This window comes from Crocodylus porosus, unplaced genomic scaffold (assembly GCF_001723895.1).
Source record: "Crocodylus porosus isolate Cpor-Errol unplaced genomic scaffold, CroPor_comp1, whole genome shotgun sequence".
Classification (NCBI taxonomy): Eukaryota; Metazoa; Chordata; order Crocodylia; family Crocodylidae; genus Crocodylus; species Crocodylus porosus.
This window is the reverse complement of record NW_017728918.1, coordinates 46,394,367-46,412,103: the sequence shown is the minus strand read 5'-3', so window position 1 is coordinate 46,412,103 and position 17,737 is coordinate 46,394,367. Positions and strand designations below refer to the sequence as shown.

General features: G+C 41.7%; 1 protein-coding gene across 1 annotated transcript in view; it reads right to left on the bottom strand.

Annotated features, from left to right (window-relative positions):
* The window catches only part of PRIM2 (primase (DNA) subunit 2), a gene marked incomplete at its 5' end in the record, with an annotated part of 238,709 nt that extends 220,974 nt beyond the window's left edge, over nt 1–17,735 (bottom strand). Inside the window, 4 exons of the mRNA XM_019538153.1 lie at nt 7,032–7,152; nt 15,674–15,753; nt 16,685–16,788; nt 17,657–17,735. Of these exons, the coding sequence (XP_019393698.1) occupies nt 7,032–7,152; nt 15,674–15,753; nt 16,685–16,788; nt 17,657–17,735 (384 nt within the window). The remainder of the gene's footprint in view (nt 1–7,031; nt 7,153–15,673; nt 15,754–16,684; nt 16,789–17,656) is intronic.
* Between the last annotated feature and the right edge of the window lie 2 nt (nt 17,736–17,737).

The window sequence follows — 17,737 nt, the reverse complement described above, 5'->3', positions numbered from 1 at the left end:
TGCTCTTTCCTGCCAAGGCAGGGGGTCGGACTAGATGATCTACCTAGGTCCCTTCCGACTCTAGCTACTATGAAACTATGAAACTATGTGTTTTAGTTCAAAAGTGCAACGCCACCATTTTCCAAACACTGATGCACCACCACATTTACATATACAAATGTGCATGACACAGCACCGGGCACGTCAGCTTGCATGAGGAGCAGGCTCAATTAATCACCGGTATGTTGCAGCATGATAAAGGTACATGTATAAAAGCCTCTAGTGGCCTGCAGAGATCTAGATAACCATGTGGTAGTTCACCCTTGTTTCTGAAGACTAAAAAAAGACGCATTAAATGATTTCCCTGTTGGAAAAAAATAAGCAGATGTCAGTACTATGAGAGTGAAAGGAGGTGTCTATGAAACACTATACAAGTTTCAGAATCCTTGCCTTCCATAATAACACTATAATAAGCAAAACAACAAAGCTCGGGAATACTGCTGCACAGTATCATCTTTAATAAGTATCCAACATGAAAGATTAACCAAAAAAAATTCTACTCCCAAATTATATTAGCTATACTTTATACACAACAGCTGCAATAACAAGATAGTGCAACAGTCACTGCCTTGTCTTTATAAGTGAATTCATACTTTCTGCTACCCCAAAACATAGATTTTTAGAAACTGCACTAACAAGATCCCTTTGGCCTTAACAACAACATAATATGCTAGAGTGACCAGCTCCTACTTCAGGACAGAAGCACCTCAGTAGTCAAAAGAGAATAGAACATCTAATTTATCTGTAAAATAGTATGCTGTTTTACACAGCTGCCTCACACAGTATGACACGTTTTGAGACAAACATTTCCCTCAGATGTAAAAACACAACCTTAATTTGAAAATACTAAATTGTTAATCACACAAAACAAAACAAAAAAACAAATATTTCCCCTGAAATATCTTCAAATCTATTTTAGTTGCTTTTTCTGCCAGAAACTCAGGCACCATCATCAGCTGTAATTGCTCATTCTAGTAAAATTTAATGCTTTCATCTCCTAAATTAAATGCAAATCTCACAACTGCACACCTGTGTTTGCATATTCCCTTTGATGGGCCCTGTCACCATAAATGTCAGTATTTACTTCTCTTGAGTGTTGCTTCAGGACTAGCTGTGCTCTTCTTGTAGTTGGCTTTGCATGTAGATTCTGTAACATATTTTTGAGAGTTGAAAATTCCGTAACCCATTTGAAATGTTTAATTATTTATATAAATTCTATTAGCATTAACCTTTGGAAAAAAGAAAAGCTTATCAGGGACAAAATACAGAATAGATATCACAGTATGACGGGGGGAAAAGGAAAAAAAAAACACTGAATGCTTCTGGAATGGAAAGCATTTAGAATTGAGATTTTCCTCAATTACCATTTTAGATAAAGTATCCAATAGCTTAAAATAATTTAAAAGGTTTATTTCCCCCTGTTAAATAAGAATTTGCTTTCTATTTTACATACAAGTATTTCTTGTTCACTAACATATAAAGCCAGGATTGTACAACAGGTACCCCTTCCCAATCTACCAATGCCATCCGATTAAACCTGGATTAAACTACCAGAAAAGATAGTCTTCACTGTCGGAAGAATGTATCAAGCAGAGTTACTCTGACAGCATAAACATAAATGTAACCAAATAAATCCTCAACTACAACAGAGGCATTGTTCAGGACACATGCTTGAGTCTGGAGGCAGCAACTTGTAGAATCATCTATAATGATTTGTTGGGTAAAGGGATGGAAGAGAACAAATAACTAAATGAGACTGACCCATTTTCCTTCAAAATGAAATTGTGTGCCAGCCAGTTAACATCACTTCCCCAAAGATTTAAAAACCAAACTTAAGAACAAAAGTTCAAAATGTATTTTTACCTTATATTTTGAGAGGAGGAAGTATCTGTAAGGTATTACCTGGAGTCCAGGCAAAGCCCCCTGCTGCTGCAGGTTAAATCCAGCCCACAGGCCAAAGATTGCCAGCCCATACTTTAAAGGTGTGAGAAGCAAGGGGTTTTTAGTGATCTTATATTCAGTCATATGTATAGCTGGAAAAAATATTAAGAGAGCCAGAGAACCTGGATAAAAACATAGTAAGAGATCGTAATAGAGTAAACTCTACCAGTGTTCTCAAAGAGAAATTAGGATAATCTATTAGTTACCTAAAATGTTTAAATACTCATGTGAGAAGCATGAGGAATAAGAAGGAAGAACTGGAAATTCTAGTACTCAGAAAATGATATGCAATTAGAATAACAAAGACTTGAGTACCATCATGAAGCACGTAACCTATATAAAAGCAAGACAGGCGGGGGAGGAAAAAAAAAAAGAGGTGTTGCCTTATACGAGATGCACGTTTGTTTGGAGCTGCAATACATAGCAAAAGGCAGACCTATCGAAAGTCTCTGAATCAAGGTCAGTGTGGAGAACAGCAAGGGTGATGCCAGGGTGGATGCCTGCTATAATAAACCAGACAGAAGAGGTGGACGAGGCTTTCCTTAAACAACTAACCAATGTTTCCAAATTACAGGACTTAAGGGTTCTCAAGAGGGTCTTTATTGAGGCACCTGCTGGGAGGGAAACACAGCAGAGCACCAGCAGTCCAGCAAGTCTCCAAGTGTGTCGGGAATAACTTTTTGATAAAAGTTCTAGGGAGCCCAATTAGGGAAAAAGTTATTTTCCAGTTGCTCCTCACAAACTGGAAAGAACTGGTTAACCTATACATTGACTCTAAACAATCTATATTACTTTCTAGAACAATCTCTGAACTTCAAAACTTTTCACAGTAACTGGTTACCCACTACTTACACTGACCAGGAATAGAAAGTATTCTTTTCATACTTCATATTCTCTCTTCTCTTCATACCTGCCTCTCCTTGAAGAGCTTAGGAGCTTCTGCAAGTTTCACAGTTCCCTTTACCTTTCACACTTGACCTCTAGACTTCAGCATGCAACTCTGCAGATTATGAAGTATCTGCAACACAAGGAGCAATAGAATGACAGGAAAGTAGAACTGGAAGATATCGCACAAGGTTGTCTAGTCCAGCCCCCTGCTTAAGGCAGGATTGCCCCAACTAAACCATCCAACCAAGAGTCTGTTTAGACTGCTCTTGAAAAGTTCCAAGGATGGCACTTCCACAATTTCTCTAAGTAGCCTGTACCAGTCCCTGACCATCCTCAAGAGTCAGAAAGGTTTTGCTAATCTCCAACTTAAATTTCCCCTGCTGTAGCCTGAGGCAATTACTCTTAGTCTTGTTCCATAGAGCAGGATCTCTCAAGCAGTGGGACATGAAGGTGCTATAAGTGGGACTCGGGTTGCAGCAGCAAAACCAGAAGTGCCATGGTGGGACTTCTGGTTTCACTTTTGCATGCTTCGATTGGCCACTATGACCAAGTTCTCACTTCCTACAGGAGTCATGGAAGAGACTGTTGTCCAGCCAAGCTGGTCTACTGTTGCACTTTCCATTTTTCTGACACATCAGGATAGCTTGCACCTATGCCTTTAAGACAGCCTCCTTATACTACAGATAGCTATGGATTCCTTTTCCCTTCAGAGTTGTCTCCTACAGAATCCTGCCTACCTGTTCCCCAAGTTTGTTAAAGTCTTCTTTTCTGAAGTCTAGTGTCCCTATCCTGCTGCTCTGCTTCTTTCCTCCCCTTATGATCTTCAACTATAATTTCATGGTCCCCCATCACCCAAATTGTCTTCCACCTTCACTTTCTCAACCATTTTCTCCCTTTTGTGAGCAGTAAGTCAAAAAAAGCTTCCCTGCCTAGTTGGCCTCTTTACCATTTGTATCCATTCCTTACACCAGTGGTTCTCAACCTCTGGTACCTTTCATACCCCATGCCGATCGACACAGCAAAAGTGAAACTGGAAGTCCCACTGTGGCACTTCCGGTTTTGCCACCACGAGCCAAGTCCCACTTTTTCCACCACAGTGTGGGGCCTCCCTCCCTGTCCCCCAGCACACTGACACTGGGGAGTGAAAGCCCCAGTACACCAGACACAGCAGGAGACACAACAGTCAGAACTTCTGGCCCGAGCAGGCAAAAACCAAAATGCAGCAGGTGTATACCCCCTGCCTGTGTCTCACATACCCCCAAGGGTATCCACACCATGGGTTGAGAAACACTGCCTTACACAATACAGAAACTTCCAGGACTGCTTTTGTATTGCTGTGTTTCTTTTCAAGCAGATAACATGATAATTAGAGTACCCCACAAAAACCAAGTCCTGCAATCTGTCAGTTTTTTAAAGGTTGCAATGATACTTATTGCATTCCTAACAATTCAGCTCTTTTTAATTAGATGGACTCAAAGAAGCTAAGGACACTAAGGTTTCAGAGCACCATTTTAAAGCACTTTTTTTTTTTTAAAGCAAATTTTTACTTTCTATATACATATGGCATACCATTAAAGAAGGGGTGCAAGAGATACAGCTCACAAGTCTGATCTAGCCTGCAGAGCCCACTTAATCAGCCCTGGGCCTGGGTCTCACAGTTTACTCACATGGCCTGTGCCAAACTAGACTGACATGATACCCATTCCAGCTGCTCCAGGATGCATACTGCACATAGCTCGGGACCTTGTTGCATGAGCTGCCCATTCCAGCTAGTCCAGGAACTGCATTGGAAATGGCGCACACCCCCATCAGCCTGGGACTGCACTGCACTGCACCTGCTCCAGGATCTGTGCTGCATGAAGTTCCCTGACAAATGCCACATGCAGCACGCATTCCATACCAGCCAGAATGGGTGCCACAGTCCTGGACCAGTGGGGGCAGACACCATATGCAACATGTGTCCTGGCCCAGCCAGAGCATGGAACATATCCCAGACCAGCAGGAATGGGCACCACGTGCAGTGCAGGTCCTGGAGCAGGGCTGCAGCTTGCTAGGGGCACAGTCGGGCTATGGGTCCACACCACACTGGCCAGATGAGTTTGACAACCCTGCATTAAAGTAATCAAGATGGTATCCCTATGCAAGAAGAGTAAACATACTATTCATGATTCCCTGAGTGCTACTTTATCATCTTGCTGTTACTTACAGTGGCCCCATAATGAGGTTAATTAAATAACTTGTAGCTCAAAATTACTTAATCAATTCTCCTTATTCTTGGTTGAAGAACCAATTAGGTGATGTTATATAATGAAATCCACTAAACAGGATAAAGCCCAAACAAACCACTTTGTCAGTAAAGCCACGGGAATCCACAAGGCTAAAACTATATTTCTACCAGCTAAACAAAGCAAAACCAAAAAAATAAAAAGAACAGCTTCTCAGAAAAGTTTTTTTTCACACTCCACCACAATAGAACAGCAGCTGAGACTAATGGTATAGCAGTATTATGTGATTTTTTAATATGAAACTAATCCTGACATGTATCCTTATGTGCCCAGTTTGCTCAACCCAAAAGTTCACCGGGGGGGGCCGGGGAAGAAACTTACCACGAACTCATCAAAAATGAGGTCCTGCCTACAGGCATGCAAATTTTCCCTAATGAGGAAGAATTAGGTGCAATAGATCAAAGGAACAGACTCTTAACTTTTGCTCATAGTTATTTTACTGAAAAGATACAGAAATGCAGTTTAGATGCATATTTATCCATCTACAATATTAGTTCCAAGCACCCCAAATTGTAGGAAACCCTGAATCCAGAACTTTGACAGCTTGTGTTATAATTCTGACATAAAGCTTTACATGTAAGATTATATACAAGTATCTTCCTCCACATTATACAAGTTCATAAAAGTTAATAAAAAATAGTTAAAAACAATTAAAGCTTACTAGAAAATTCATTTCTGTGTTATAAACACCAGTTTCAGAACTTACATTCCTTATCCTTCGGATGATTACTTAAAAAGCCAGAACACCACACAAGTGCCATGTTCCCACAAGGAAAGCTTTTGTATGATTTCTGTTTTATGCAATATGCACAAATAAATGCTCCAGGTAAAACATTTCACTTCAGAGTGGATTTATTTTTCCCCTCAAATATATAACATCACAGACAAAACAACATTAAATTAATTTAGGTTAGGCTTCAAGTAGTATTATAAAGAAAGGGAGAGAGCATCTGGCTCCCTAACAGCCTCCCCAGCATTGAGCCAACAGGGAGTTTTGCAACCAGTCCTGTCCTGGGACAGAGCTGCTACCAGCAAAGGTAAGGGATAGCAGAGCACAGTGGGTTGGTGGAGGAAGCATGCCACACATTTAAATTTAAAGCAGTATACACACCAGCCACAAAGATATTCCATAGTGAACAAATGACATTTTTGTGGCTGGTTGCCATTTTATCTTGTGGGGTAAAATTGCCTGTGTGTGATTAACACATTATACATGCACTTAATGTGACATATTCTAGAGGCCTAACAGCACGTCCTATGTTAGGATCATGTGTGCAAATGACAGTAAGCATCTCATAGCTGGCTGACAATCTTTCTATCCCCTGGGCAGAAGGACATCAGGATGGGGGGAAGAAGAGGGGAGTCAAAAGAATACAAATCTAGTTTCTCTTTAAATATCTTTAGTTTGATACTACATTTTAATCTACATTTTAATGTATATTTATAGCAATCAACAAGGTAAGTCTAATATGAGCATTTATACTTCAGTGTAATTAGTATACAGAGTCTTATATGGAAACCACAGCCACCTTTCCAGAGCCATAACTACTGTAAAATTGTAACTCTTATTTCAAGCTTCCATAAGATTTTTGTGTATGTTGTTCTCTCATTAACAGAAACACACATTTTTTATAAATGAGGCAAAACGTTCAAAATGCCATTTTATTTGGAATTAATTGAGCACAAAATAATGCTGCATAAGCTGCTATCATTTTTGTTGCCCATATTTCCCAGTCTCAAGAGTTTTGAGAGAATTTTTTTCCTCTGTACAAGTGTTCATAACTTCTACTGTGTAAACATTTCAACTTACCTCAAAGAAAAGTTTCCTGAAACTATAAAATGAAAAACAACCAAAACTCCTCAAAGTACCATACTTACAGGTTCATACAACAAATTAACATATTCCAGGAATTGTTGAACCAAAGGGTCAGAGAGCTCATTGAACCGGTATCGGAAGAGGTCCATTTCTTGTTGAATGAACCAACGTCTGAGATCCTCACTGTGGTGGAAGTCAAAAGAAAAAAATATATATATAATCAAATCATTCATTATTCCTTGCACACTTAAAACTATATTTAAGGCCGAATGTAATCAGAAGTCACAGCATGGTGCTCCTAGTGTAAGATGCACTTAATTTCACCTACAAAAAAGAATAATGCTCTGCAGGTGCCAAGATTATTCTCCCTTAAAAGCCAAAAGACATATTGGGGGAGGAGGGGCAGGGGGGAGTTGTTTTTTTGGGGAGGGGTTTAGATAACAAGGATTATTTAATGCTATATTATGGATATTTATACTTAGAAAAAGAAAATTCCTCTGCTTCACTATTCAAAAGACTGAGTTCAGCGTTTTATCTGATACAACAGCTCTTCAGAAAAGTAGATTTCATATGTAATTTACTGGAGAAAAAATATTAATTTCGCAAAAACAGTTTTCATGACTTCTAAAATAAATTCTCACATTTCATTTGGTTCCAGGGGGACAACAGTCTCCACAGACTCTATAAACCACACAAGTGCTTAGTTTTTCAGACATCAGTTTCCACCCTCCCCACTCTTCCAGGTCCTCCTTCCCCAACCCCCTACTTACCCGGACAGAGTCCCTGCGGTGTCAAGCCTGACTCTGCCCGAATCACCAAAGCTCTCAATCTTTTCCAAATCAATTCAGACCTTCTTACCCGTCTCCAGATTCAATTCAGATTTGGAGATTCGACCACCGAATCTCCTCCAAATCGAATCAGCACCCAAAACGTCGCACAGCCCTATTAAGTACCATCTGCAACAGTTCAACACTGAATTACCAAAGAGTCTCTGCTAGGTCTTTCAGGGGCAAAGTTCTGCTTTGCCCTAGACAAGCACAGTTGTTATGGCAATGCACATACCAAATTATTTTATTTTCAGACAAGGCTTTAGATCTAATTTTCAAAGCCATTAAAGGTTGTCGTGCAGAGTTGTCAAGACACAGCAAAACCGAGCACAGGTATAACATGCTCACAGCAACCATGAAGGGAGGGGGGGCAATTACCATATGGAACCCATGTATAATCTTGATTCAGCTTCAGAAAAAAAAGGATTACAGTAACCAAGACTGAAGGTGACAAAATATGAATTACTGTAGGAGGTCCTCATACATGAAAAGACATTTTAAGCTTAGATAAGTAACATGATATTTTTTTAGAAAGAATCAGAACAGATTTCTGTCAATTTTGACAAATGGAGGATGTCTCCTGCATAGAAAGTAGAGAAAACATGCAGATTAGCCCTTCAAAAGCGTGTCCCCTCTTTGACCTGTATGATTTTCATCTTGCCCTAGCTGTTCTACTTGGCTGTTCTTCACTGAAGAGCTCATTTCATGTAGGCATGCTGACATGTTAGTAGAGACAGTAATGCTAGGAGTTAAGAATCAATACATTATTGTTAGCCAAGTCCATGACTTTATTTTTTTCCAATAGTCTAATGTAGAAGCTGAAAAGAAGAGGGGAAAGTATGGATGCCTGTGTTATCCCACCAGCAAAGGCCTACTGTAGGGTTGTTACTAATACTAACAAGAATTAGTGTAGAGAGGACCTGGAGTCACTGAAGCATTCCTCCCATCTCTTAGCACCTTTTGGTCTTACTACAATCACAGACTGCAAAATTACACACTGAAGCTCAAGAAACTGGGGGGGGGAAGTCAACCTGTTCACCAGTCTGATTAGGGATCTGTGTCCATGGCCATGAAAGTCATTTTTAATGATGCTACAAGAATCTCTAGGCTGTGCCTTAGTCTGAATTCTAGCTATGATATTCATAACGTTAGCTGATATAATATGGTGGGAACATGGTAATTTCATTTCAGTTATTTTGCCCAGGAATGGGAGGTTAGAAACATGACACTAGTCAAAGAAAGGTCTTCAGGGTTAAATGCTGGCTTCTAAAGGACTGGGCAAATCACTGCCTTGTTTCAGGGCATTTGGTTACATTGCTTTTCAGAAATCTGCAATGACTTCCCTGAGCAATGGGCATAACTGCTCTTCATTGGCTTACGCACACAGAACAGGCAAAACTGTTTAACATGTTGACTAATTTTTTTACTTCCTTGAATTTTAGCACATATGAGGAGGTCAGACAGGATGAGGTGCCAGTGGGCCAGATCATACAATCAACATGGAATGTAATTTTCTTTCCCAGTTAACTGCAAGTGTGTTCAATCAATCTCATCACCAACAGCCTCCATGAACTTTCTATAGCTGTCAATATTTAGGTCTGAGCTATGCACTTGGTTTAATTAGCTAGCTCAGTATACAAGAATAGCTCACCTATGATTCTACAATGTTGACGGAAGAAATAGAAGATCCTTTTGCCTCCTTTAAGTGGTACAATCCTGCAAGTAGTTTCCCGACTGATGGGGAAGTAAGACTATTTCTTCATGTTCTGGTGTTACGATGATCTTGGTCAGAGGAAAGTAAGTATCCTGAGACAAACGCATCACAGTAGCAGATAGCATACTAATTCAGCATCATGCCATTGTACCCAAGTGTTTTGCTCTCCAAGGGAGAATCAAAAACACGAGGTTCAGGAATCTTTGGGGTAGAAAGCATATGCTTCTTCCTTTGTACCAAAACACTAAAGGACATTTTTTGTCAACCTAGCTGAATTAGTGATGAAATAAATCCACTTGTAATCCCTACATTAATTTCAGTCTAAAATGTTTTTCATAAGGAAAAAGTTCTTAGAATTCATCATACCCTAGAGAAAGTATTAGAAAAAAAAGCAGCATTTTTTGTGAACCCATATGCTAAAACTCAGTCCATTTAAGAAGTACCAATTTCTGAAAGCATCTGCAGTTTATTAAACAAAGCCACCAATAATGGACCTTTGTAGCCATTAAGTCTAAACCATCATAAACAGTCATATATTAAATACCAGAAACTAATAATTGAATACTTAATTTGTGCTATAATAGTGTCTTATGGAACAGAACGCCAGAATCCTAAATAGTATACAAACGGGGGGTTTCAATCTAGAGTATAGTGAAAACAGAGACATGAGCACAAACAAAGCAATAGTGGTTGGCATGATCAGCAGTGGTCTCCGCAAACCAAATACATAACTCTTGCTGTGTGATTTTTCAGCCACCATAGCAAAAAGAAGCTTTCTAGATATTTACAGAGAAGTTTTCCATGTGATGGAACAGCACATATGAAAGTGCAAAGACAATTATTTAAAATATTTTTTTAATGGCAAATAAAGGCTGGTGTCATTAGAGCAGAGCAGAGAGCCAACATTTTGAAAGCATATGGATGCTAACAGGGGTATCATCGAGTAGATGGTCTTTTCTTTCAAATCCCTTTCCACAAACTTTGCATTTGATGCAGTAAAAGAAAGTGACAAAGGAAATCAACAAGCTAGGAAATCTCTCTTTAAAGCCATGTTTTGAATTGATGTAAGCAAGACAAAAGTTCATCTGTCAAGGACCAAGAAAGAAAATGTTGCTGTAATAGAGATACGAAATAAGAGCTTGGATAAGAGTTTTCATTACGCCAATATAGACAAAAGTTTGGTCTTACATAGTAACAACCAACCCAATTTAAAAGCAGCCTGGATTTAAGCACCTAGGAGAGTGAATCAGAGATTACAACCAGGCTGCTGGTCAGGGTGAGAAAAGCAGTGAAGTTATAGGATTCGTGTAGATTCCAACTATGGATGGTCAAGTCTAGCTATAGAGACACCACAAGATAATAGACCATTCATATTACAAAGCAAGAATGAAGCAGAAAAGAGTGATAACTGCATATATACACCTCTGGGTGGCACTGTTTGCCCATAAAACAAAATTAAAAGACCACTATAGAAACATTTTAGCTACCAGCACATTCTTATTGTAGATTACTTGACACTAAAATTACACAGATTTGTGATCACACTTTTGTCTAAACCCTTTTCAGCAAAATGAACACACAAACATAAAGCAATAGTTATTGATCTGTACCAAATGTTTACATCCTAGAACTACAAACTGGTGTACAGTAATATTTTGCTATACTATTTCACCTCCTGGTCTTAATCCAGTGTGTAATACATAGCACAATTATTCCTCAAGATTGACTATATTTTAATAGTGAATGAAAATACTATGTATATTTCAGATTTCAGTGTGGTATCTTTGTCTGCAAAAGGTGTTACAAAGCTTAAGATGCTTATTTATTTTACTGATGTACATTTCCAAAAAGAAGAAAACAAAGTTTGAGATGGAAGCTAAGTACCAATCTTTTCTACTCAAACAGTACCCCTACTGTGGTTATAAGACGGCCCAGGACAGCTTTTCTGGGTAAGTGCCTCACTTCTCAAGAAGCAAGGTTTTGTTTTCTTAATATCTTTTATTGAACCAGACTGAAAGAAGAGCACAGCATGCCCAAAAGCTTATCTAATCTCTCCCCAAACTCTACAGTTGGTCATTAAAATATATTCCCAATAAAACATATTGCCAAAAAAACAAAATACAACTTGCCTTTTGTATATTTCCTGTACTATCACTAACCCAGGGATGGGCAATTATTTGGGCCGGAGGGCCACTTAGGGAGTTTTGACAAGGTGTCACAGGCCAGGTCAGCACCCCTCACACTTGTAATAGCTCACCAAAACTCCCTAAGTGGCTCTGCCCCACACACAGACAAGCAGCTAGGATGGGGACGCAGGTGGGTGGGGAGCAATATCTGGGGGCAGGGCCAGGGTTGGGATTAAGACTGTGGGGCCAGGTCCTGGTACAAAGTCACAATCCAATCCCTGCACGCCCCTGCAACAGGCACAGGTCCTCAGGTAGGGGCCTGCAGGGAACAGATCACGGCTCTGCCCCTCCCTGGCCCTGCACTGTCATGGCCCAGTGATCCTGGGGTCTTTCTGGAGATCAACCAGAACCTGCATAGGCAGGGCACCCAGCCAAAAGGATGGAATGGGGCTGCAGGAGAATGGGGAGCAGCATTCAGGAGCAGGATGGATAGGGCCAGGGCTGGAATTATGGGTGGGGATAACACGTGGCCAGGGCCTAGGGCAGAGCCACGATCCACTCTGCACAATCTTCTTCCCATGGAACTAGAGCCTATGGCAGGGATGTGCGGGCAGCAGATTGTGGCTCTGCCCTAGGCCCACCCCCCACAAGATGCTACTCCTGCCTCCCTGCGACACCATCCCATCCTCCTCACCAAGCATTCCCTGCCTATGTAGGTCCCAAACCAGTCTCCATGGAGACCCCTCCCACCCACTCTCTCCAACACTCCCAGCAATGAGTGCAGGGTGGGTGGACTAGAGTGCCTGGGCAGCAGAAGCTAGCAGTAGCAGCTGGAAGGGTTGCCAAGAGGCAAGTTTGGCTACCACGCCACCCCAAGCCCATTGCATTCCTGGGGGCGGCAGGACCGGTCACGTGAGCCGCAACCCAGTCTGTCCCCTGCACCTAGGCCAGGCAGGGCCGAGGAACCCACTGCAAGCCAAACAAAATTCCTTGGCAGGTCAGAATTGGCTTCCGGCCGTATTTTACCCACCCCTGCTAACCTCACTCTTCAGGAACTTTAATGCTGCAATAGTTAGAGTTTAGTTGAACAATCAATTCTTACATAGTATTTTTATATCGATATATTTCAAAGTGAGAAGTGAGGCAAAGAAGAATAAAATGCCTCTCTCCAGGTACAGAATCCAAGCCAACGACAGAACTTACAACTCCAGATTAGGATAACATTGCCTGTTGCCAAAACTCTCTAAAAAGAAGACAAGAGGGAGACAAGTTTTGTCCAAAAATCACTTTGTGATTTAGGATAAATGTTTTATTTTTAAAATGGTAAGACCTCCAACACAGAATTAAGGAAGAAAATCTGAAACAAGATGCTGTCACGTGCAGCAAGGTGAAGTAAAATTGTATTCACTAGAATTTTTTTTTTTTTTTTTTAGTTCTAACAACCTGTTTGATTTGACAATTCAAACAGTAATTTTTCTTGTAAAGCCAACATCCAACACATTTTTTATCGCATGATCTATCCTCTAACTTATTATTAGTGAAATTTAAGCGACATACTGTATTTACTCAACTCTGTTCCCTCTCTCCACCATTTAACCAGGGGGGGAAGCCTCATCTTAGAATCAAGTCCTAAGAAGCGGACAGGCAGCTGCTGAGGCCAAGGCTCAAGCTCCTACCTTGGGTCAGGGCCATGGCTACAGCTGCTGCCTATACCCCCTGCTGCCTCTGCATCCTGCTATCTCCTCCCCACCCACAACCCCTGCTCCCTCATCTGCCCCGTCCCACTTACCCTTGCCGAGTGCTGGCAAGTCCTGTCCATGCACTACAGCCGGGAGTACTGAGCAAAGCCCCAGTGGTTTGCTATGGGGTTGAGCTGGACCATGCTCAGTGCCCCAGCCTAGAACTGGAACAGAGCCTGCCAACACAGAACAAGGGTAAAGGGAGGGAAAGAAGAAGCAGAGGCCTGGGGGGAAGGCACAAACAGGGAGCAATCTTCTTAACCTTCCCATACCACCTGCCTCTCCACTGCCTGCCCCCCTGAAGCAGTGGAGGGGGTGTGAATTAAAGATACCCCCCCAGCATAATTAGATTCCATACATAGAATATTTATAATTTTTAAAATTAGTTTTCCATGTATAAAATATAGTAACTAGAGGGTCATCTTAAATTCAGTAGTGTCTTAGATCTGAGCAAATAGACCAGCAAGTACAGAGACTGAAAACAAAAGGAATTATACTAGATAAAGCTAAAATCTCAGAGTTTCTCACATTTGATCCCAGTCTACCTTAACCTGTATAAAGTGGTCCATAAGACTTCCACAACCAGTAATATTGTGTGGCTGCATTAGTACAGCACTACAGAGATACATAAAAGCACTGTGAAGACCCACCCCAAGCTAACTCCACATATGCACCCTCCCAAACCAGAATCAGTACAGCTATGTTAATGCATGCATTGCATCCAGGCTGTCTAGCACAGTCCTGAAGCAAAGCTAATTTTATCACCTACAGCACTGCACCAGAGACAGATGTACTATTGCCAGCTCAGGAAACAGCACACAAGGAGTAACATGGCATCACAGCACAATGTCACCTACAGCCACAGGAATATTTGATAGGCTCAACCTACCCCTAACCCTGAACCTGTCCTTGCAGCATACTCATAGCAATTTTGCAGCTCATGAATTGAGAGCCACCAGTACATATTGATCCATGTTACAGACTATTAAAAATATTTCCTGAATTTAAAAGTTATGAAAATACAAGGTAATCAATCAAGGCTGGATTCAGGAGAAATAGTTTGTGTAACAAATGCTTCAATACCTTTAGGCACAAATTCTGTTTCACTAGCTTTACCCTTACTGGTCTGACAAAGCCAAGGCTGTTTACATTGTGAGCTAGAGGTAACAGCCAACTATGTACCTAGACAATTGTTTAATGAATGAATGTAGGCCTGGTACCAGGGAGTGTTTTATAATTGGTGAGTTGCCATATTTACTCAAGTACAACACGGGTGGCTTTTCCTGAAAATTAGCTAGAAATTGGGATGCATAGCTTAAATGAAAAAAAGCAGGGAAAGACAGTCCAATCCTGTGGTAACCATGCTGTTTCACTCTTCCTGAGCCAAGTACATAGCCAGTGGCATTGGTCTCATCAGCTGGGGGCTCACCTAACTGAGGAGTGGCTCAGTAGCTCAGCTAGAGCAAGACTGGGCCCTAAGCTGACAAGGCAGGCATCGCTGGATGAGTCAAACTGCCTAGCCCCTCTTCTCTTCTCAAGCTGAGCTGAGTGGACAGTCAGTAACACCTACAATCAGGTGAGGGCCTGACCTTATTCAAGCCAAAGTGTTCACTCCTCTTCTTGAGCTGGGTGAGCTCTCAGCTGACTCAGTCAGCACAGCTGACTGTTCCTCTGCCTCGGCTTGAGAAGAAAGAGGACTCAGGAAGTTCAGCTCAGCCAACAGTACCTGCCACATCCTGCAGCAAGGTAGTTAACAGAGCAGCCACAGGTTTTTGCTCACCCTCACCTCCATACCAAATCCAGCTGCCAGTTGTTTTCCTTGTAAAAATACCACACTTACAGTACTTTCAAGGGAAGCTCTTTTTTTCCTTCATTCTGCCTTTCAAAAAATAAAGTGCATGGGTGTGGTGTGTAACACGCACAGTATTTAGAGAGTGACCGGTCTAATACTGGGAACAATAGTCAAAAGCACTGAACCCGGACTATCAATGAGAACACAAGGCAATGGAGAAGACTGATCAATCCTGAATGCTTTTTAAAGAAACACACTAACTTGGTACATAATAATTGTGGTGATATCTACTTATGCTTCATCGGTGTATAAAAATAATTATCCTCCAGTTTTCATCCTGCACATCACACTCCAAATATGAAATTTTTCCTGACCAAGTTTCTAAACTGAGACCACATCTTTACCCAAGTCAAAGAAAAGCAGTCTCTTAATAAACAGCCATCACACATTAATTTTTATCAACATGCTAGAAATTAAAATACATATTAACTCAAAAACACACTTACGATTGACAATAAGCAAGACGCAGTATGAAATGAGAGATATGGTCTTTCCTCCTTGCATCGTAATCATCTTCAGCCAAAGCCTGTAATTTTCATAAAAGAGCACATGCATCAGCTTAGAGCAGAAAAAGAAAATTAATTTTAAAAAGTTAACTAAATGCTAAACCTCAACTTTCACATCACATAACTCAGAGATATTTATCATTAAATATTTCATAGAATTGTAACATACATGCCCCCTTCCTGAGATTGGCCCCCTACTTGGCACCAGGCAGGATGAGGCAGTTTTCTTGCCATGTGGGCTGGTGGCATGTTGGGGGGGGGAGGGGGAGGCACTAAGCCACAAGCACAATATATGAGTGGATATGGGGCTTTTGGCCCACCCCTGGTAACGCAAGGTATTAATTAGTACAGTGGTTATCCTTTTGATACTACTGCTAGCTGAAAACAGCAAACTAGAATTTATTCTTCATATTACAAAGCCCTACAGACTGCAGAACATTATCTTGCAGACCCTAAATTTGCACTAACTTCAGTACAAATGAAAGATTCCAAACTGACCCAAATAAGTAATAACAAAAACTGTATTTAAATTATACAGGAAAAAAAGGAAAACTTGCTTCTATAAAATTGGTTGAGTTCTTGAATAGTGCCCAGTGTATAAATTCTATAAGTGTATTATTATTCACAACTAGAAAATTGCCCATCAAGAACAACCAGGGCGGGCAGGGACTGAGCCCCATGTCCCACCCCACTCTTCATCCAGGCCCGCTCCTCCCTGGCCTCACACCCGTCTTCTCTGTCCCCGCCACCATGGCAGTGCTCTGGCTGCCACCTCCTGCCCCAAATGCTCTTGGGGGCACTCTGATTGGTTATTTCAGACAACCAATCTGAGTGCAAATAACCCATTACAGACAAACAGACTAAGGCTGCTATATATATACACATAAAATTTCCCACAGGAGACACGATGTGGACACAAAGGTAGGAAAGGTTCTTGTTCCAATTACTTACTTTATATGGAAATTTAAGTTTTCGAAGTTCATGTTCCAGCTTGCTTTTGTATTCATCAGTACCTTTCAGGTATTTCACACCAAGATTCTCAACTATTTTGAGTACTAAAGTAATTTAAAAATAAAAAACACAAAGAGCAGTATGAGCACCTAGTATAATATAGAAAAGAAATCTAATTATTGTTTTAAAGAAAGAAAGAAACGGAGGAGGAAGGCAGGCAGGCAGGCCCAGCATTCTACCCAGTTTTGGTTTTGTTGAAATGTGACAGTACTGAACCATAGAAAATTTGGGTTGGAAAGGACCTCAGGAGATCATCTAGTCCAGCTTTTCTCAACCCATGGGTAGCAAGAATATATGAAAAGGTTGCAAACAAATGTTAAAACTGGATTCTCCTTCAACAGAAGGACATGAGAAATGGTGGGTTTTCCCTTGCTAGGAACTGCTTGGGCCCCCCCCCCATACACACACACTGGGTGGCTGGGACATGGGAGTCATGAGTGGGGGGGCATCAGCAGGGCCAGGGGCCTGTTTTCTACTTCAGCTACTCACTGGGTGGGAACTGGCCATCTGTGTTTACAAATGGGGCCTGATACAAAAAAAGTTGAGACCCACTGATACAGTCCAAAGTGGGACCATCCCCAACCGGATCACCCCAGCCAAGGCTTTATCTCCTAGGTCTTAAAAACCATTTGAGGCAGCGAAGGAGGGTGACAAGTGTTTCACATTCACCTACCCCACCCTCCCTACCAGTTTTAGGTCAGAGCTAAAACTTCTGACCGGCAGGGGCCACACTCCCCATTAGCTGCGCGCCCCACCCCAACCACCAGTGCTGACAGGAGCCCCAGGCGGCAAGCGAGGCCCAGCCGATGCTGGGCAGAGCACCAGGGTCCCTCCCTTGACTCGCCGCCCAATCTGCTGCGCCTCTCGCTCCCGCGCGCGCTGCTGGCCCGCAGCCAGCCCCGGGGGACTCACGGCGCAGGCGGTCCACCGCGAAGCTCTCGAACTCGGCGAGCGAGACGCTCTCGGCCGGCGGCGCCAGGTAGAACTGCAGGC